A 24,005-nucleotide genomic window follows, 5' to 3' on the forward strand; every position below is an offset into this window, starting at 1 on the left:
ATTTTGTATTCCTGTTACCATGGTAACGAGAGTTGCTAAGAAAAAAAATATCTCATATATTTTAGTTCTTACCTAAAATGATTCCATATGACAAGTTTGAAGAAATTCTGAGACATGATGTGGCCACTCTATTTTGAATATGTGTGATTTTTACAGAGAACTGGTCTTAATACGTAATCTTGGATATTTCACAGAATGATTATATTAAATATTAAAAAAAAAATGAATGCAAAAAAAAATCAAGAAACTTATTTGAAAGTATATTGTGCTGAAACGTTTGAGATACATAATCTATAAAAAATCTTAAAAAACAATTGATAACTATACTGATAGGTAAAGAGCAGAAAACATTTTCTAAAGCATTATTGCTCAGCGTGGGTAGTTGATTAATCAGTTCAATAAAGAACAAATATTTTGTTTAGCTAGAATCAGTAAACAATGCCGATACTGTATGATTAAAATAATAATCATTCCATTTCATGGAAATAGAAAAAAATATATCTCGTGCAACAGAACTTCGGCTTAACTAATTCAATATCATCTTCGGGACAGTTAGAGGTCCTTATTTGAGCTTAAATACCGCAAAATTGACAACACAGGTGAACAGAGAAGTCAGAATCGTTCATCCAAAGTTTCAAAAAATGCTTAACAAAGGATATGTGTTAAAGAAGAGAAAATGAATTTCAAGAATTTTATTTCATGCTGCGTTGAATATTCAAAAACGAATTATAAAAGATCTCAGTTTACTCTAATAAGTTTTCCGTAAGCGACCAGAAATAATTCAGTCTATCACTAAACGTGAAATGTTGTTTTCAATACATACAAAGGCTAAAGGAATGAAAGTTCTGTAAATCCGTTCAACGTTTATAACCATAATTTTGAACGAACTAGAATGAGGGTGCTTACATACAAGTGACAGTTTTTCTGGCCAATTTGTTTTTAATAAGATTTTAAAAGATTTTTCTCTATATATTCCTATGTAAAAATTCACCCCCACGGTGGCGCCACCATACCCCCAAGGATCATTATTTGAATAAATTTGAATTTACACTACCTAAGGATCCTTCCACACAAGTTTCAGTTTTTCTGGCCGATTGCTTTATGTAAAAATTCACCCCCATTGTGGTCCCACAATACCCCAATGGGATCATAATTTGAACAGACTTGATTCTCCATTCCCTGCAAATGCTTTCATACAACATTCATTCATCATGAAGATTTTTCTTTGCAAATTCCTATGTAAAAATTTGAACCCCCACCCCATTGTGGCCCCACCATACCTGCAAGGATCATGTTTTGAACAATATTGAATCTAAACTACCTGAGAGTACTTCCACATTTGTTAAGCTTTTCTAGCCAGATGGTTCTTAAGAAGATGATTTAAAAAAAAATTGTCTATTTATTTCAATGTAAAAAATCTGACCCCTTACACTCCATTCATGTCCAATGCATATTTCTTTTTCGATATCGTCAACATCGCGATGTATACAATATTGATACGATATCTATTTTACATTGTCAACATTGCCGATATTTCTTTGCCGTTAACATCGTCGACATCGCAACGTCGACAATGTTGAACCGATATCGAGTTTTCATTGTCAACATTGCCGACATTTCTTTGCCGTTAACATCGTCGACATTGTCGAAATCGCAACGTCGACAATGTTGAACCGATATCGAGTTTACATCGTCAACATTGCCGATATTTGTTTTCTGTTAACATCGTCAACATTGTCGACATCGCAATGTAGACCATATTGAACCGATATCGAGTTTACATCGTCAACATTGTCGACATTTCTTTGCCGTTAACATCGTCGACATTGTCGACATCGCAATGTAGACGATATTGAACCGATATCGAGTTTACATCGTCAACATTGCCGACATTACTTTACCGTTAACATCGTCGACATTGTCGACATCGCAACGTCGACAATGTTGAACCTATATCGAGTTTACATCGTCAACATTGCCGATATTTTTTTTCTGTTAACATCGTCAACATCGCAATGTCGACGATGTTGAACCGATATCGAGTTTACATCGTCAACATTGCCGATATTTTTTTTCTGTTAACATCGTCAACATTGTCGACATCGCAATGTCGACGATGTTGAACCAATATCAAATTTACATTGTCTACATTATGGATATTTATTTCACGTTTACATTGTTAACATTGTCGTTTTGTTATTGCTTTTTGTTTACAAATAAAATTACAAATGCATACATCCATTTCCATTTTATTAACGATTATTACACAATTTGAAAGCAAATATATCATTTACATTTAAAATTAAATACATCGATCTACAATACATCTGTCAATTTATTCATAATGATTATTACAACCAATAATGTTTAATTTCACTTACTTATCTTCTTTGATTCTTTTCCTGTTTCTTACCAACATATCATTATTATACATTTCTGAAATTTTCAACATAAACAAGTTGTACTTCCCACAGGACATGTGTTTCGTTGCAAACTTAAACTTAGCCACAAACTGAAAAGTTTGTTCACATGCTTCCGTGTTAATGTGTTTGAACAAATCATCAGTGTATGGGTTGACATTTCTTCTACACCATTTATCAACATGATTTGCAAAATGCATTTTGTCAACAACAATGCGTAGTGTTGTCAAAAATTTGGAGTATTCACTTTTCTCTGCCCTGATCGGATTCATTATGAATTTTTTTAGATGACAAGCATCGTCATAGGCAAGTAGATGTGGAAAATTTCCAACACCTTTGCCAACCAAATCAAAAAGATGTAGACTTGGGCCAAAGACTCACATCCGTACAACTCTCTCATGCCGTTAATATTACCGCAGTTATATACAGATGCACACACTCCTGCACTTTTGAAGTTTTGGAGATGACCATTTTCTTTAAGGGTGTTACATTCAGAATCTTCCTCTGTCTTCGCTCCTTCAGTTGGTTTCTGTCAAAAAATTTTTTTAACTTTATGTTGAAAATTTATCTTTCAAGCACAAATATATTATCATATTAAATTTAAAATTGCCTGCTCAGCGAATACTTGCAAATGTGTTTTTACTACATAACAGGTTATGCATTTGTAGAAAAAAAATGCAATGAACAAAATTCCATAACGCATACAGATACTATTAGTTAGTATAGAAATCTCTTGTATTTAATTACTTTCTTAAATACACAATTATTTCTTAATTATTCTATATATATAAATATTTATTTTTTTAATTACTTTATATATATATATAAATGTAATATTGCAAATACATGTTTTGGTAATAACCTTTTTATGTTCTTCCTTCACATGTTTATGTTCAGTACAATAAAGAGATCCCTTCATTGGCATTTTCCAACAGCCCATATGGATGCTACCTAGTTCTTCGGAGTCAATTGTTTTCACTTCCGTTGCACCACAAACTGAACGTGTTCCCTTCATATGCCCGTCAATGACTATTGCTTTACAGCACTCTTAATAAATACATACATATACATGTCATTAAAACATTAATTCAATGGTTTTTTTAATTATATTATCTCGTTTGAATTATGTCATTAAAATTCGTACCTTCGTGGTTACAGTTGTCAGTATGTAGTGATGAAGACCATTTTATTGAAAATTTCTCCCATAAGACATCCTTTTCACATTCCAGTATACCTTCCAGCTTATCCGAAAGAATATATTCTATTTCGGTTTGTAGGTTATAATTTTTCTTCATTTCAATTAATGTTTTTTTGTACCATGCCTCACTTAGACGTCGTCTCTCCAATATCTGTGTATTGTTCAGCGAATTCATCCACTCTATTCCCAAGTGTTCGTCATTGTATGCATACGCAATTCCTTCAAATGATGCCGATTTCCTGAATCTACAACATTTAAAATCAAATATTAGCTCTCTGCCATTAATTTTACTTCAGTTATCTTCCTTCTCATATTGTAAAAACCATCTTCTAATTTATTTTTGACAGTTCATTGATGAAAGTTCATTTCTCTTTTTAATTAGTTCAAATTCGCTAATCAATATGAATATGAACAATACTTTAATTTCTTTCCTATCCGTTAATACAAAAATAATATTGAATCTCGGTATAAATCATATTAAAAATCTCATTGACGATCGGACCAGCTATAACTTTCTCCACAAAATATTTTTCTCGAGTAAAATTTGTGTGTGTGAATTTTTCTAATATACTCGTTTTAATATCACGTTAACACAGATCTCGATGTTTGATATTCGTATGTGATGAATATTCATTGGGATAGATTTTTTAATTCTACATAATGATCATACATTTGTGAATAATGCGCCGACAGCCTGACCAAGATTTCATGCGGGGAAATGGGAAAAAAAGGGGGGTGGTCCTTCGTTTGAAATGTACATTGTATGAATTATTATTCAAATAAATATTTGCTCCTACTTTTAATGTAATAATATATAAAATTACTGTTATTTTGATTCAGAACATCATCAGTCTTTATCAAGCCGTATTTACATTTCTAATTTCACTTACATATCAATATCAATCCTCCTCATAAATTCTATGGAAAACACAGAGTCGCATGTTGACATGAAATACTCCTGCTCTAAAACATCGTTGTAATAAAGTTCCAATCCTTTCCTCTTATATGTACTGCATTTGTATACAGTGTTGCACTTGCTACACTTCAATTCATACATAACTCCTACCACGGGTCTAAATCTAGATATGTACACAATACACGCTTTCTGTCCTGATTTCCTTAAGGATCCACAGCATGTAGTTATAGGTGGAATAATATTCACCGTTCCAATTTCAGAAATCCCCTTTGAAATATAGTTTTGCAAATCTTTTTCCACTGAATCACGATTAATATCCGCCGGATTATCACCAAATCGTGGTAGTAAAGTCTCCAATGTTTGTACTAGTCGCGCAACGTCAGCAATGGACAACTCACTGGAATTCTGTTCTTTGATGTTCAAATTAAACACATTTCTTATATGTTCATACCTATCAGGAACTCCTTGTGGTACGATTTTGGTATACTCTATGATCTTGATGACGTCTTCGATTTTAAGAAGCGGTTTTAATAAATTGTTTAAATCCATGACTAATAACACATATTTCCTAACGGCATCGTTATATATATAAACGACGTGACTTTTCCCTGACGTTGGCAAAATAATATTATTTTGACGTCACGTTTACCATGTTTTAATAGTAACATAAACAATACAATACAAACGTTAACGTTATTGTTAGAAAAACCGCCAACAACTTTGGACGATGTCTGCCTTTCTGCACCGGGACCGTATTGAATATTGTTATAATGAAACTATACAGGAGCCATTCGATGATCTTACCAACCGAATGCTTGAAAATACTGCTCTATCAAACAGTGTTCCAATGGAATTTTTAATTCCGCCCTTTTTGACTGCAATCGCGCATTTTTTAAACAAGTCAGAAATCTGTCCCTGGGGAAGTTGGACACAGCCATCTATTATCTACTCAGCTACGGTAGGATTTACAGGGACCAACAAAACCGCAGCTATAGATGCCATCCGTAACGCAATATCGGACGTGGAGAGTGCTAATGGTATATGCGACTTACAGTCTAGAGTAATCAATGTATGTCAACAACCAATTTAACGTTTTTTTTGTCATTAGACTTCCACACTGTTATATATATATTTTCTTACAAATCTGTCTATCCTGAAAATTGATCGGAGTCATTTGAAAATAACAAAAATAGAAACCTGTACAAATTTGTAATACAACGGATAAGAATTTAAAAAAAGGCAATCACTAAATATATACGGTTATGTATTTTAAAAACCCATCACACTCTAGATGTATTTCACACATACTTTAATAATACCGCACTGATATACGGTGCATTTCGCATTCATTAATGACCGATTAGTGTAAAACAAAAAATAATTATTTTCTAACGTAGCAAAGACATAATGAAGTTCTCAATATTAAACAGTATTTAACATTCCAGTGCTCATTAGAATATATAGTATTGCATGTATTTATCAAACACCGACTTTTAATAGATTAATTGTAGAGAGAGAGAGAGAGAGAGAGAGAGAGAGAGAGAGAGAGAGAGAGAGAGAGAGAGAGAGAGAGAGAGAATTAATCATTAATAATGAGCAAAAAGATTTTCTTTTTTAAATTGTAGCAGCTACAGTAGAAAGCAGCTTAACAACGATAGCAGGCAAATTCAGCTATGGGATGAACTTAAGACATGGCAGAGCAGCCTGGGGCTGTACAAAACAGGATCTGCTTCTGATTACGATACCACCATTTATTTAACAGCCTATAATGGAGGAACATTAAAGAGACAGACATGTAGCAGTATGTTATTCATATATTTTGAATAATTGTGTTATAATTATTACCTTTATTGAAATGTGACCAATTTCATTATACATTAACTTTAATATCTATATTTAAAGGTAACATCTCCGTTCAAAAACCGGTCGTGAATATCTGTGGTATGGCACATCCCGGCGAAATATGCAGATGTCTCGACGAAGAAAGAAAAAACGCAAACTCCAATGATGGACTTTACAGCAGATTTCTTATTTGCATGCCAAAGCCAGATTTTAGGGATGCAGATGTGAATAGTGAAATTTTGCCAAACACACCTAACCTAGCAAGGTATACCATTATTTTCATATGAATATTTTAATATTTATTTTAAAATTTATTCTTGAAAATTAAAGAAATTAAACTACATGTACATACATGTATAAACACAACTTTTAGTATTTATTCATATTATTGATTTTTATTCTATTTCTTTCTAGAGTTTTTTATGTGATCGACCAGATGAATAAAACCAAAAGGGTCTATATCTACGATGACGATGCTCAGAAAGTGGCGGTCAAGTTTTACAATGAACAACAGGAATTCCTCCGAGAAAACCACAGTACTGACACCTTTATATCAGGTAAGCCATGATATAAGCCATCTGAATAGAAAGATCTGAACTGTTATCACCACGTGACTAAAAACGCTCAAATATACCTACATGTACAGCCGTCGGGTACTGAGCTGAAGGTCATGAACATTACTCTCATACATACGATGTAGAAACTTTAAGTGCAGTTTTTTTTTAAACTTCTGTGGAAATTTACGTGTTTAATTTTTACGGATTTATAAAACTCGTAAAAATTAGTAAAATTAGCAGCACGTAAATATTCCCTTATACGTTATTACATATTGAGAAGCCTTCAATTACAAAACTTTTTATGACACTTTCATAAATGTAGATATACATTAAATTTTTTTGCAATTAAACGAAAAAAATTAACACGATTGCAAGCGTTAATAAATAAATAAACAGTCTCGGTCAGTATTAGTTCTAAATACTTAATCGATTATCACTCTAATATTCTGGTCCTGAAGAATGTTGAGAAAATTTAACACAGCGTTCTTATATTTCGAGGTTATTTATGGTTATTCATACAACAATATGAAATGACTGTTTTCAACAAATAGTCTTACTATAAATAAAATATTAACATTTAAACACATTTTGTTTCAAGGACGCAGTTTTCCACTATAATGCAAACTTTCCTTTTAAAAAGCGTGGAATCTACCACATTTGTCTTTGTAACCAATTTTAAATTTATTCCTTGTTCTTACAAAAGTTATTTTTTAAAAATAAAATACTACACTGATTTTTGTACAACGTTGTAAATTATATAACTTTGTTCTTTCCACTTGGTTGCCACATTTATAGTACATGAATATTAATTAAAAAAAATTGGTTTGTAAAATTCAACCAATGGAGAAATGATTAAATTTTTTATATTATCTGGCTTTTATTGATCATGCAAATAAACAATACTGATTAATCTGAGACTAAATTTGATTTCTATTACATTTTTCATAATCAATTCATATCTTATCTTACATAAACAAACACTATCTTTCAGGAATACTAGGGAAATTAAAGGGACACACCCAGCGCCTGGCCATGATAATGCAAGCGGCCTTTAATGCGACAAAATTTTTAGAATTGATTGGAGAATGTTTGTCTCTTCCATTATCTCAGGAGTTCCAAAGTAAAGTTAAAAACGCTTTAACCAAATCCGAAGATGATGAGACCAAATGCTATGTGAACTTGCACAGCACAGAGAAATCAATCTGCCCTGCAAACTACCTTATGCAGCATAAGAAATACCTATCCGGATACACACCAGGGGGTGTTCTTCAACATACCAGTCTTCAAATCCCGCAAATTTCAAAGAAAATCCTTTTATACCCGGGTCCTATTGTCCCTTGCAATGCAATTACTAAAAGCACGCGCAATACTGCGGAGCAGGTCAAAGATGAAATGAGATCATTGTGCCTTCTCGGCTTAGGAGAAACCAAACATGAAAAACCACAGGGAGGGGGGCGATTGATCTTTACATTCATCAAGCAATCGACTAAAGATATGCCTCTGGAAAACATTGTTCAGATGACAAATTCCCTCAGTAGGTTGGGTATAGATATTAAAGACTACGAGGAGTCATTCATCAGCAACTCAGAAAATGTCCCCCCAACTAAGAAGATGAAACTTCAAGTTGTCAATAACATTCCGAACCAGATCGCAGACTTGTAAAGTGAACATGTTTTTTTATTTCTGATGTTTATTGTACACGGCCTTTCATGATTAACTTTCAAGTATTAATATTATTGATAACTCGATCTAGTTCCTAAATGTCAAGTTTACATAATAGATTAAAAATATATCTTTCCTACCTCATAGTAAGTGTTTAGAGTTGTTTTTATTCAAGCATTGGATCATAAATGTTTCTTGAATATAGTTTCATTAATTCAACGTTCGTGCCCACATATTTAGTAATGCAAAGTTTTTTGCAGAAATGAGATAAAACAATCAATGTCGTCAACTAAATTTGTCATAAAAGGGGTAAAATAAAATGGTTGACGATGCTATCTAGATTGAAGGGGTAAAATATGAAAGTTAATTACATACATATAGATATCAACACTAATAATGCAAAGTGGACAATGTCGTCAGCTTGTGAATAAGATAGTTGATATGCTCTGTAAACATCATTAAAACTTTATATCAACTACTATTGTAATCTTAACGATGTAAACCAAGCTAACAAGACTAATAAATGTAGAATCATTCATAATTTCAATGGTGCGATAGTGAAATTCCACCGACGGGACAAGATTAACGGTCTAGGACTGAACTCTGCCCTACTTTATGTTTATCACTCCGCTGGTGGTTACAAACAATGCAAGTAAAGCAGAGCATAAGATACTTTTGTCAATGACAAAATGATAACTTGTAGTCAGTTAAGCAGAACACTTACCTACAGATTGGATAATTCCTTTATTTATCATCACTAACATTATACGATGTTTGTTCAATAATTACAATAGGGTAAAAATGTCAAATGTAATACAGATAGAATATAAAACATGTTGGCCATAATTGCGATATTGACAACGTCGACGATGTACACACAATGTTTACTTGATGCCGATCAACATTGCAATGTTGACTCGATGTTGGTCAACATTGCGATGTCGACAATGTCGACGATGTAAACAGGAAAGAAGGAACACGATGTAGACACGATGCCGACTCGATGTTGGTCAACATTGCGATGTCGACAATGTCGACGATGTAAACAGGAAAGAAGGAACATGATGTAGACACGATGTCGACTCGATGTTGGTCAACATTGCGATATCGACAATGTCGACGAAGTAAACAGGAAAGAAGGAACATGATGTAGACACGATGTCGACTCGATGTTGGTCATCATTGCGATATCTACAATGTCGACGATGTAAACAGAAAAGAAGGAACACGATGTAGACACGATGTCGACTCGATGTTGGTCAACATTGCGATATCTACAATGTCGACGATGTTAACCGAAAAGAAGGAACACGATGTAGACACGATGTCGACTCGATATTGGTCAGCATTGCGATGTCGACAATGTCGACGATGGAAACAGAAAAGAAGGAACACGATGTAGACACGATGTCGACTCGATGTTGGTCAACATTGCGATATCGACAATGTCGACGATGTAAACAGGAAAGAAGGAACACGATGTAGACACGATGTCGACTCGATGTTGGTCAACATTGCAATATCGACGATGTCGACGATGGAAACAGAAAAGAAGGAACACGATGTAGACACGGTGTCGACTCGATGTTGGTCAACATTGCGATATCGGCGATGTCGACGATGTAAACAGAAAAGAAGGAACACGATGTAGACACGATGTCGACTCGATGTTGGTCAACATTGCGAAATCGACGATGTCGACGATGTAAACAGAAAAGAAGGAACACGATGTAGACACGATGTCGACTCGATGTTGATCAACATTGCGATGTCGACGATGTAAACAGAAAAAAAAGGAACATAATGTAGACACGTCGATAGACGATATTGGTCAGCATTGCGATGTCGACAATATTGATAAAACATCGTGCATTGGACATACCTCTTACACTACTGGCTCTAAAAACCCCTGTCCGTATGAAAATCCCCTGTCTTCCCCTGTCACCCCCTGTGTTTTCACTGTCATCCCCTGTACATCCCCTGTGTGCCACTGTACAGAGCCCCTGTATACCCTGTCATCCCCTGTGCGCCACTGTACACAACCCCTGTGTGCCACTGTAAGCCCCTGTAAGCCCCTGTACGCCCCTGTCATCCCCTGTAAGCCACTGTATACCCCTGTGCATGCCCCTGACATCCCCTGTACTGTCTTTTACTGCTCGCTAAGTAAATAAATAGCTTTTAATTAATTCGGATCTTTAAAAATGTATATTTAGCATTCATGTTTTAGACGGTGCTTGTTCTTCTTTGCATTTCATAGAGGGCAATATTATTACAAACGTAAATAATTTTGTCTCAACATTGACACAAATCAAGATATACTTGTATACCGATAAACCGCTTATTTTATTACATGCATTAATTAGTCTATACAAATGACCGTGTTCTGTAATTTGTATAAAAAAAAAAGAAAGAAAGAAAAATAAGTGGAGGAGTGCGTGAAATCTGCAATGTTCTGTGCCATGTATAATAACACAACATGATCAGCACGTGCAGATAACCACACTCCGATCGAAATGATGAAATGATATATTTTGAATGTTTTGACCAGTGTAATGATGCATAGAATTAAACAGCCTTTATGAAGTTCATGTAATTCGCTGATAATTGCTGTCAGTATTGTTTTTTTTTATAAATCATGAGAGAGAGAGAGTTGATTTTTTTCGGAAAGGGGGATTAGACCGGTCCATTGACAATTTTAACTTCTATCAGCTAGTGTGCATTTTCCAGTTGAGTTATCTATATGCATTATTCTATAGAATTGTCCTCATGCATATGCACTGTAGAGCAATGATACCGTTAATGAATGATTTAATGCGTGACTGTATGCAAATGCCGGTAACGGGGTACCATTTAATTATACACACATGTATTATCTTAAACAATGGTCCGGGTTTCGGATCGGAAAAATATAAGGCATTTATTTAAATCTTATTTCATTTGAAAAATGAAAAATATAAAAGAGCAATATACAGTTTTAATTCATATCACTGTGCCAAATAATGTTCTGAATTTAAAGCTCTTCAATCTTTTCATGTTTGAAATTCTCAGAACTGAAAAATTGAAATTTTCAATTTCTTGTTTCTGTACTTGACAGACTAGGAGAAAAGGTCATAAGGTGTGTTTGAACAACATATTGCATTATTGTGTAGCATTATCGAGCATCCAGACCTGAGAACGTGTGTGTATATAAAAGTACACGTGTGTCTGTCACCTCATTGTTACATGTATTAATCTCGCTACCGTGCACTGCAAATTGTCAAGAAGGGCTGTATACAGTATATAGCTATTATATAATCACTGACCGACCATTCAGATCTGAGGAACTGTGTGTATATATACGTGTACACGTGTGTATATCATCTCTTGCTTCCGTGAACTGCAAATTGTCAAGAAGGGCTGTGTACAGTAGCTATTTTATAATCACTGACCGAGTGAAATAATGTCAACATCTTCTCCTTTGAAAACTGTAGCTTCAATCAGCTAGTTGTTAATCATGTGTCTTCAAGTATTTTGATCAATTGATCTGGTCTAGTATAAAACATTGATGTATTAAAAATCAATATGACAGCTCTAATTTCATCTAAATAATTATAGAAAAAATTGGTTATGAAAATTAATTAGGATTGCATGTTTACATATTAGGAAATTAATTCCCAATTAAACTATTAGTAAATTTTCCTTCAAAATCATTGCAATCTCTCTCTCTCTCTCTCTCTCTCTCTCTCTCTCTCTCTCTCTCTCTCGGTATAAAATCCTTAGGCTCCATGTAAAGAACACACTAGTTCGACATTTACATGTATGTTGTGTATGTTCTGACCAGGGCTGCGGAATGATAAAGAATAGGTAATAAAAATTAGGATTGCATTTTTAGTAGGAAATTAATTCCAGGGTAAACTATATAATTAATAAATTAAATTCAAAATCAATGCAAACCCTCTCTCTCTTTCTTTCTCTCTCTCTCTCTCTCTCTCTCTCTCTCTCTCTCTCTCTCTCTCCAATTAGCCGGTCAGAAACGTATTGAACAAACATAATAAAATAATTTCTTAGGCAAATTCATATAAGCTATTGAAGCTTTATTTTGCTATGCACGGGAAATTAATAAAGGTATAACCAAGAACTTGGTTAGAAAAAAAGAAGAAAGGTGTACTCTATCGTTACATAGCTGATTATAACTTCTATATTCTGACTGATTTATTGGTTTTAGTTCGCTCCTATATGTTTAGATATATACAAAATTAAAAACCATGTGCCGCGCTTGATCTTAGTCTCTAGTGTGTTGTTTATTACCAAGAATCATATGATTCATAGGCTTAAGATATTCATAAGTAAAGTGTACATATATCTGTAGACAATTCAAAAAAAATGAAAAATTCACTCTAGGTTGTATTCTTATGTCTTTTTTTCAAACATTAGGGAGTAGCGATGTTCCCGAGCTCCAAAGGACAACATGCACTGAGGCTTGAACACCTAATATAAAAAATAATTCCCGCCTTCACCTGAGGTTTAAAACCCGGTGAATCTCAAATCTTTAGTTGTTAGCATGATTATTAAAGTATCAATAAATTATCAACTAAAACATGTGATTTCTAAAATAACGATAACAGTGTGTTTTGTGATTCGGCGCTGTTGAGTGCAAATATAGCTCAAAATATAACACATGTGATTTCAATAGCTGAATTAAGAAAATGATATTAAAAAAAAAACAAGTCAAAAGCCGTACAGGGGATGTCAGGGGCATGCACAGGGGTATACAGTGGCTTACAGGGGATGACAGGGGCGTACAGGGGGTGACTGGGGCTTACAGTGGCACACAGGGGGATGTGTACAGGGGCGCACAGGGGATGACAGAGTACACAGGGGTTCTGTACAGTGGCTCACAGGGGATGTACAGGGGATGACAGTGAAAACACAGGGGGTGACAGGGGAAGACAGGGGATTTTCATACGGACAGGGGTTTTTAGAGCCAGTAGTGTTATTGTTGCCCCAGCCTACCCCTTTCGATCATGGTTTGAACAAACGTGAATCTACAATACCTGACTATGCTTTCACACAATTTACAGCTTTTCTGGCTAATTGTTTGTTGAGAGGAAGATTTTAAAAGATTTTTCTCTATATATACTTATATAAAAATTTGACCTCCCTTGAGGCCCCATCATAGGCCCAAGGATAATGTTTTGAACAAACTATAATCTACACTACCTGCGTAAATAAATACTCTGAAGATGCTAGCGTTTTTGACTGAATAACAACATCTTTGTAGTTTCAAAAAAAAAAAGCAGGTCTTCAACTAATACATGTATGTTGGAAAGTCAATGGGTACCAATTGTGCGCAATTGTAAGCAGACCTTTTTCTATATTTATATTCATACTAAGCATAATATATATCTGCATGTATATAATTACATTTAATTCTGGTGCCGTTAAAAAAAAGTAATTGAAAGGACATTATTAATTCATCGTTTCATATTGCATACCCTTAAAATTACATGTTGCTAAGTCTTTTGTTTTTAGCAGATCATTGATAGTACATTGCTAATTTGAGTCATTAGGCTAAAAGTGATTGTGAATTCTGAGATAAAAACGATAAACTTTGTTACGCTAATGCCTGGTTACTAAAAGTATCGAAACTTAATAGTTCATTAGTTTTCACACAATTATAGGCTTGTTTTTGCCATAAAGTCGGCCATCGAACTGGAATTATTCGATATAGAGATACAGTACAGATGAACTATTTTCCTTAATTTTTAGTTGATATATTCCTTATGATTTTGTCGATAATTATTTTGATGAACTGAATTGCTCTTCTTTAACATACTCATACACCAAATAGTGCATTTTCTGAGAAAACATGACGTACTTTTAAGACTTTTAATACTTTAAATTAGAAATATTGCCTTTACACTTATTTTCGCTAAAGCTAAAACTGATTTATGTGACAAACAATATATGTTTGAATATATTTAGAATAATCCAATCATTTAGAATTTTTGTTCAGTTAATGTCTGTTAAGAAAGTTAGTTTAAAAAAAACGAAAAAACTTAATAAATGGTTTGGTAAAAATATTATTATTAATTAATGTTTTGAAATCTTGTTAATTATTTGAATATTCTTTTTTCAGGAATACACTAATTCTAATCCTATGAATCGATCCTTGACATAGAAAAATACAAGTTGTTAATTATTCTTAATAATAAAATTAATACTTTTTCTGAATTACATGCATTGATGGGACCAAGAAGTTTAACAAACTACACCAATAGTTCAACTGAAAAGAATTCCTTTTTATTACTTTCATATTTTACATGTGCAAATTACAAATGCAAATTGAATTAAAAGAAGGAATTCTCTAAACTTTTTTGAAGAGATTGTTATTAGTATGTTTAAGTTGTAAATTTCTACATCTATCTATACCATATTAGTTTAGTGCATGTTTTGATAATATCATTAAAAACATTCGTAAACCATAAAACTTAGGCTTCCACGGAATAAATAAATTAGATTTAGAAAAAATACAACTAATGTTAATCAACAAGTGAAATTAGAGTTAAATGGAACGCTTATGTTTGATAGGGAACTTCGCAGTTCAGATTACTATTTAAGTAAAAATTATGTTTGAACTTTTTATAAATATTTTTTTTTTTTTTGCAAACCGTTTTCTTATTTTTAGCAAAGATTTTTAGCAAAATCTAAGGGTAGCTTTGTTTAAATATTGTCATGTAATAGTAAAACTTAAGAAATAAGTACAGATATACCACTTACCCCTCTCTTTGCATGTTCACTTACACTGAGGATAAAAAGAAAATATTAACCAAACGGACTTTGAAAAAAAATATTTTTTTTAAAAAACTTCATTTTCCTTTGTTCTTTAATTCAACGTGTAATGAGCCAAAAAAAAAACTTGGTTGGAACACTATAATCTACCGTTAATCCATTCAGCTTAATTACCTTAAACTATCAAATTTCACCAAAATTGTTTGATTAAAATGTACTTATATAAAGATACAATTTTAATAACATCATCATAACAATTAAGAAGTTTCTTTACTTAACGAAGGGAACAAACGGTTAAATTGAAATGTTCCTGAAAAAGCGTATATCTTTATTTATCAGTTAAGTGTTAAGAGTATTTTATTTTATAAATGGAACAATTTCAAAATAATATCTTAAAGATGTCAACAGTAACATTCATAATTTTGATATTTAGGTCCAAAAAGATTTTGTCCTGCAAATAGCTTTATTTAATATCGAAAAATATGATCGTCAAAAGAAAACAAATATTAATGCAATACCTGGAAAGATATGTTGACCATTGATGCGATTCTGTGACTTGATTGGCTAAAGAGCGGATTGATAAAAAGGAACCACTAAGCAATCTCCAGGTTATTGTTTTCTCATACAGGATCAGGCAAAGTTTGCTTACAAACAAGTTTCATTTCTAACCTGATCTGGTAAGTCCTTTTTCTTTTGATGAAATGTAAGGTACACGGCACATGTTTCGGTAAGATCATATCAGCGTACCTCTATTCGTAGGTGTCTGAATTATGCTGATCTTTAGTTTCTGGAAAAAAAAACCCGGTTACTTCTATAGTACAGACCCTGAAACGTGCTACTACACCAGTTGCACGGTTCGGTTCGTTACGCTTTTTGAACGGTACGGTTCGCTTAGTGAACGGTACGGTTCGTTTTGTGAACGGTACGGTTCGCTTTGTGAACGGTACGGTACGCTTTGTGAACGGAACGGTTCGCTTCTTGCACGGTACGCTTTGCTAAAAATAGCTGCACGCTTTGTGAACGGTTTGCGCGCTTTATTAATGAGGTAGGCGTGGCCTGAACGCTTTGATTTTTCTCGATATAATTTTGTTTAGTTTTTGCCCGATCTACTGCAGCAAAGAAGTAATTATGACAAGATTTTTTCGTTATATATATATGATATATTACAAATGTATTTCAATCTATTTAAAATCAGAACTTCCATCCTTTCCCCCGTTTTTAATTCGTTGCGTGAAACGTGTACTCAGTGACAACCGGGAAGCGGAGGTAATTTTAATTTTGATTAGTCTATTATTATTAGTATTTAATTTTAGATGAATGTAATTATTACGATAGATTAAAAGAACTGTGACTTTAATCCGATATATTTTTGTGAATTCAGCGAGCTGTCGATAATTTTACGAAGCATCTTAAGTTTTTATTTTGAATTGAAGTCATTAAATATTTCTAACCCATTTAAAATTGCTATGAAAAATTGCCCCAACTTTATTCCGATGTTTCTTTATTTCCTTTATCGTTGTCTTGATTCTCGGCTATTTGTTTTTTTTACAAGCATCTTTCTTTTTCTTTATTCATAATTCGTACAGCATGATTATTTATTATTGCGTAGTAATGAGTACTATTGCGGATCAAATTGCCCAAGTGAATATACGATGTAAAAGTACACGCAGTTACTGATAAGATGAACAATGAATTTCAGATAAGAAATCTTGAAATCAACTGTTATATAGCTTTTTGACACGAATTTTTATTTATTTAAAAATTGATTCTATGATTTTCTGCACTTGTTTGTATACACAGATCATACCTACATTATGTACATGTAACCCGTCATTGCTTCTCTTATCTGAACTAAGATCGCGTGTATAGTCATAATATGACTATTAGTTTTTTTTTCGTTAAACTATACATGTATCATATTTCTTACGATATGTACACAACTGGATATACACAAGTCAATAGCTTTTAATGGCGATATTTATCATTTTGTTGAACAAGTGTCCGCTCTTCAGTGTATGCATGCGATTTAGCTGACGTTTTACAAATGCTGACTAACCTGTTTATATTTTATTTACCTTTTTACACACATACTTGTTGTAAACAGGACACGACAAAAAATACCCGGTAATCAACTAAAGTTTAAAGTAATAAATATATTAAGAATTTATCTAGTAACAAAAATAATACGACAGCGAGGGAAAAAGACTCTGATCGCCAGTACATGAGTTATATAATCACGGAGTCGGAAGGAAATTATTCTTGAATAATTTCAAATAGGAACACTCTTTTAAATAGGAATTTAAGAAAACATAAAACAAAACGTCTTCATACAATGATTTTCTTCTAGCCATATAAGAGGAGCCAAGTAGCACGCGGCGCATGGCCTGATCTGTACTGTTATACTTAAACTGATTGACAGGCGAAGCACGTGGAGTCCTGAGATAAAATCCCGCTCAAATGACCTACTATAGAATCCTTAAGCAAAATAATATAGTTCAGTAATAAAACTTTAATTCAAGTATTATAATCAACACACAAGTTCTCGTTCTCTCTCTCTCTCTCTCTCTCTCTCTCTCTCTCTCTCTCTCTCTCTCTCTCTCTCTCTCTCTCTGAGAGTGTATGTAATTGAGTGCAAACAATTTGGAATTATTAGATTTTTATTTGTATGAATTGAATTCATTTATTTTAGACTCATGGTTTTCACAACGATTTCAACACAATGACTAAAATTTTGTACAGTAGACGATGTATTCAGATTGAGCTCGACGGTTAAAATTTCGACGCTATTTCACAACACACATATTAGATTGAAAATAAATTTAAAAAGAGCTGTGTTTGTGATTACATATACTTTCAAAATGTTATTATCTCACTCAACTATTTACAATGTAATTTATCAGTTTTTTGGTTAATTAATGTACCCGGTAAATGATATTTTTATCGCAAGTTAATATTTGTTAAAATCTCGCATGTACATAGGGTCGCTGAAATGTTCCTCGGATCCACGCGCCGATAGTCTTACGTGTAGTTGTTTGTGTACATATTTACAGACAGTTCTTTTGTTTTTTAGAGATTAATAAAAGCCATGAAACTAACAAAGTAGAAATAAGATATATTCAGACTATACACACGACAGATTGTGATGAGTTACCTAACAGGTGTCCGTGGAAAGGTGTGAATACCGGCATCTCATGCACACCTGTTTACGCGTCCAAATATACAGAGTTAGTTGTAAAAATGAGACAAAAGCACCTGTTGTGTATAGAACCCAAGATGAAAGACGCTGTTGTGTTTCTGATCAGCTTCTGTACACATGTATCGCACGAGTGATTTTTGCTCATGAGAAATCACGACGCCATTACCAGCTATGCGGGAAATAAAGTTGAAAGTTATTCTATGGAATGCGTCACGGTGTACTTTTTTTCGTTCAATGCTTGCATTTAATTAAATACGATTTTGCACATATATTTTAATTATCTATAATTCATTATATGAGTGATTTTTTGTTTATTTCTGGCTACATAAATAGCTAAACTACAAATCATTCGAGTCACCAGTAATATGTGGTTATCATTTACTACAGCACATCCACATGTGTTTAAAAACATGATCTGAAACGTTTCCTTTTCTCATTTTTAATTGGTTTAAAGTTTAGTTGTAAATTAATTAACAAATTAAAAGGTGTTTATCAAAAGGGGTTTTTCCGATAACAGAAAATAAGACGTTAAGGCAAGCTCCCAACATTTTAATCGGATCGTCAGTTACAACATCACGTCTGTTTAGAAAAAAAAGCACATGACTTAAATTGATTCGAATTTTGATAATATATCAACTGATGAATAAATATATTTGGTAAACTAAATTGAATTTATCTAAGAAAAATTAAATTAAAATGAACCCATTTACGATTTCAGATCACAAAAAAGTATAACCACGAATTGTTTGAACATTAATAGTTTACAATGTTTCAGAAATCGGCGATGCAAGTTTTGTCGAAAACCAAATAATTGATTACGGTCTAAGAAAGGAAATTAAATTAGAATATTTTTGTAACTGCTTTCTTAAGAATAACAGTTTTAAATCTAAGTATGTGTTATCTAATCCCGTATGAAAAAATCTAGCAAAATATTGAACTTATCTGGTCAGCGATAATCTCCTTCCGTATTCATCGAAAGACATTAGGTCAATAAGCCGTATATGGAAGTTGCGCGCTTATTGCACGGTACGGTACGCTTTTTTGTCCGTCTGGAAGCGGGTCTTGCATAAATTATCTTGCGCGCTTTTTGCACGGTACGGTTCGTTTTGTGAACGGTACGTTTCGTTTTGTGAACGGTACGGTACGCTTTGTGAACGGTACGTTTCGTTTTCTGAACGGTACGGTTCGTTTCTTGCACGGAACGGTTCGGTTCGTTTTAGAGGTGTAGTAGCACGTTTCAGGGTCTGTAAATAGGTCAATCAACAAACCAGACCAAGCATTATTAATTTGCATGCTTTGCTAAAAAAGGAAAAAAACAATTAGTTGTATGTGCTATTATACATATATACCTTTTTCTATACTCTGTAATCTTTCTTTGATATCAAATTAAAAAAAATGTTTCATAAAAACAATGCCAATTTTTCCAGTTATGCTTATATCATGATACACAATTAAAAATAAAATTTCGGAATTAAATTTTTGAAAATTAATCTAGAAATTTAAATGTGTGATAATATTTACTTAAAGAAGGAAAAGAAGTATCCATTTAGGATGACTCCTCCATTCTTCCAGAGCAACTATAACCGTCGAATGTTCTTAATGCTTCTGACGTCTGTCATCATCATGCAGTTGGGGGTGGCAAATGAACGGCGTGGTCAGGAAACAAATGGTTTTTCAGAATGTGACAATACAATTATTCAGATCAACATCACATGTCGAAAAAAGGAGGCACCCATTCCAAATCATCGCATAACACTGCAAAACGACAGTATATTTGAAAAAGAAGCTAAAAATAGAACTCTCACCGAACATTTCCAAAAAATTGGCCAAAACAATACAAAAAGTGTACTTGCTTTTTCGACTCTGAATGAGAATAAAACTTGCAATTTCATAGACGATGGACAGGCAGGAAATATTATTGAGAAATGTAATGATGTAAGTGGACATGCCTCTAACTCTTCTGAGGATTCTTTTCCTTTTGAAAACGTGCTTTACGAAATTATGGTGTCCGTTGGACTTTTTTTTGTAGGGGGTACTGTTATGCTTTTGAATTTGATAGTTATTGTTGTGATGTATTTGACGCCAAAATTACGGCGAAACACATACCTAAACCTTGTATTGTCACTTTCTGTGACCGATTGTCTTTTCGGGTTCAGTACACTCTTTAATGGGTTTCGAAAAAGTTTGGGAAATATTTTAGGAAATGGAGAGATTTGCTTTATATCAATTTTGATCACCTCTTCGCCATTAGCAGTGTCACTGTACCAAACTTTCCTCAGTGGTTTTCATAGGTATCTTGTCATAACTGGATCTGCATGGGGCAAGAAATTATTTAAAAACAGACGTAAGTACATTTGGTATATAATTGGCTGGTCAATGGTAATTGTTCCATTGTCATTTTTCTACAAAACTCTTAGCACTGAAAGTGATGCAGAATGTTCGATAAACAAAGAAACACAGGCTCGGTACATAACAGTCTGCATTGTCATCGTTCCAGAGATCGTTTACATGGTATTAGTTGTAGTATTTTACTGCTTGGCTATGTGTAGTCTTAAAAGGCGATATCTGAACTCGTCGCCATCAAACGTGTCTACCAGCATTCTGAACAACAAACGTCAGAAATATTTGAAATCAATGAAGTCAGTCAGCATTCTACTTGCAGTGTTGTTAATTTTTTCTGGTCCACTTTTAGTCTACAATGTAGTTGACTTAGTTCAACCATTACCAAAATTAGTATTATACTTAACATTTGCATTAGCAAACATCAACTCTCTCTTAAATCCATTAATTTATTTCATAAATATTGCTGAGTTTAAAACAGCACTGAAGCGTCTTTTCAGCAGGACACAGTCGTCTGAATCGTCAACAGCCAGTACGATGTAGATCTTAGCAGAAAATGAAGATGTCATTGGAACATTTGATGAAATCTATTTTTAACGTTTCAGCAATTATTTAGAAATGAAATAAAATGATTTGTTAACCTTGTTGTTTCAAACAAACTGAATGTCGGTCTTGAAGACGAAAGTTGTTGAAATATGTTTCCATCAATATATCTGGTCGCCGAGACCAGATAAAGAAAACGAACGAGACACATGCACAAAAGTGATACATACAGAGAAACAAATCATATCAATTTGCAAAAAGAGGCACTTTTGATTTATTGGAACAACAATGGATTCATTCACAATTTTTAGCTGTTAGAAAGAGATCGTTGCTTTCCTGCAAATTATTAATATTAATCTTTGTGTTGATTGCATGATTTTCGCTTTGTAATTATTTTGCTTTTCCCTGATTAATTCTATTTGTAATGTCAATGTCTGTTTTGGTGTGTGAATTTTTTCTCTCCTTATGAAAAATAAACTTGACATCATTATGTCAAAACAAATGTCATTTGTTTTTACATTTTAAAAGCATTAATAATATTTGTTAATTAATGAATATATGGCAAGAACTGATTTTATAATATAAATGTGTGAACGTTCGATTTTCAACCACGCTAATTTGGTATTTGTTCCTGTTGCCCGTTTTTACCATATTTAAAAATTATTATGTGTAGTTAAATACCCATTAATTCGCCTCTCTCTTAAATCCATTAATTTATTTCGTTAATATTGCTGAGTTTAAAGCAGCACTGAAGCGGCTTTTCAGCAGGACACAGTCGTCTGATTCGTCAACAGCCAGTACGATGTAAATATCAGCAGGAAATGAAGATGTCATTGGAACATTTGATGAAATCTATTTTTAACGTTTTCGCCTTTTGCTCAAAGATAGATTTGATATATATCGTGACGTATTAAGTTTAATTATGTACATCACTCAGTTGGCATTTGTAAATAAAATATATATGTTCATCATATTTAAAAAAAAATATAATTTGAAAAAAACCCTCTTATTTTACGCTTATTTGATTGAAATCTTAAACATAAATACATTAAATATCCATACATAAGAATACATATAAAGATTTGTAATAGACAGTTCGATCATCAGGGTGTTTGCAAACATGTCAGTTTGGGAAACTAATTTATTAATTGCATTATGTTATTTTTTTTTATAAATAACATTAAAAAATAGTTCTGTTTTATCAATCTACCACGCTTTATTTGATCATTTAACCTTAATGATGTGTGTAAATGAGATATCTAACATCCGGCTGTACAGTATTTCCTGGGGCTAAAAGCGATTGAAAAAAAAGATTTTTTGAATTAACGGAACAATATTTTGACAGAGAATATTTCCTTAAAACTGTATTACATGATTGATAACGAAATTCAGCGTTATATCTAAAACATTTATGATGTCATATATACTTCGTAGTCACATGACGTGCGTATTCTAACATTGCAAATGATAAACTTAAGGACGACGGACCTAATTCGCTTTGCGCAGATATATAGAACACATAAAAATAGTAATTGCTACGATCATCGAATTCTCAATTTTACGTCACAATCATCAGAACTCAATAACAACTTGCTTATGACGCAATATTCAACTGTTCAACGTCATCAATTCACACGTTAATATTGTATGTTGTTGGCAACCTTGCTATTATTTAACATGCTGAAATATTTTTTTTAACATTATCTAACATGCACAAATTTTGTTAAGGGATTTTAAAATTCTGTAGTAAGTTTCATATCAACTAAATTTATTTATAATAGTCTAAATAGATTTTTAAACATAGTTTGATCTAGTCAACAAATCATTTACATTCCGATCCGCATCAATACTTGTACCGAAAAAATATAGTAAATCCAACACTCTGCTTCAGTTTTGTAGTATTTTATTTAAAAAAAAAAATGTATAACAAACTCTAATGATTCTTTGCTTTCATAAAACAACTTCAAAATGATGTACAACGTACAGGTGCCCCCGAATAAAGCAAATTCGATGACATGGTCATTTTTTGTATATGATATTAATCCATAATCATCATTTAAGTATCATATTTTAATTTGAATAGAAAATCTATTGCAGAATTCTTATGAAATTATTTCTTTTCTTACAAGAACGCGTTTCTCGAGTATGATCAATTAAAAAAGAAATGTAATACACACAATTCTTGAAATGATCCCTTTAAAAATATAATTCGATTTTCATGTTAATGTTTCATTGATTTTGATAAACAAGAGTACTAAATGTAAATGCTATTCTGATTATTATAAAAATCCTTTAATTTTGTAGTTTAATGTTGCATTTTAAAAATTTACTCAACTTTTTAATGTCATGATATCCATCACTGATATGCCATAAAATATCTTAGATGTTAGCAAGTGCAGAATTATCGGAGGCGGTCATGCCTAGGTTGTTTATTTTTTCTGAAATGTTCCGGACAAACGTTTTACGTATAATATTAAGTTTTTTCTACTCTCTGATTATAAATCTTTTTTTTTTCTTTCTTTTTTTTTTATAGATATTTACTTAAACAGCTGATAAATTT

General features: G+C 32.9%; 1 protein-coding gene and 1 long non-coding RNA gene across 2 annotated transcripts; one reads left to right on the forward strand and one right to left on the reverse strand.

Moving 5' to 3' along the window:
- Nucleotides 1–2,703: 2,703 nt before the first annotated feature.
- LOC128161119 (uncharacterized) lies at nt 2,704–4,675 on the reverse strand. The gene is made up of 4 exons (XM_052824355.1): nt 4,509–4,675; nt 3,565–3,863; nt 3,283–3,467; nt 2,704–2,949 (listed from the first exon to the last, which is right to left on the reverse strand). The coding sequence occupies exons 1-4, from the start codon at nt 4,673–4,675 to the stop codon at nt 2,704–2,706; spliced, it is 897 nt and encodes a 298-aa protein (XP_052680315.1).
- A 15,703-nt stretch (nt 4,676–20,378) lies between these two features.
- Nucleotides 20,379–21,763, forward strand: LOC128158621 (uncharacterized). Its single transcript, XR_008240019.1, has 3 exons — nt 20,379–20,497; nt 20,854–20,906; nt 21,403–21,763. It is a non-coding gene; the product is annotated as an uncharacterized LOC128158621 (long non-coding RNA).
- Nucleotides 21,764–24,005: the final 2,242 nt, after the last annotated feature.

The sequence above is a fragment of the Crassostrea angulata genome, chromosome 8 (genome assembly GCF_025612915.1).
Source record: "Crassostrea angulata isolate pt1a10 chromosome 8, ASM2561291v2, whole genome shotgun sequence".
In the NCBI taxonomy this organism is placed as follows: Eukaryota; Metazoa; Mollusca; class Bivalvia; order Ostreida; family Ostreidae; genus Magallana; species Magallana angulata.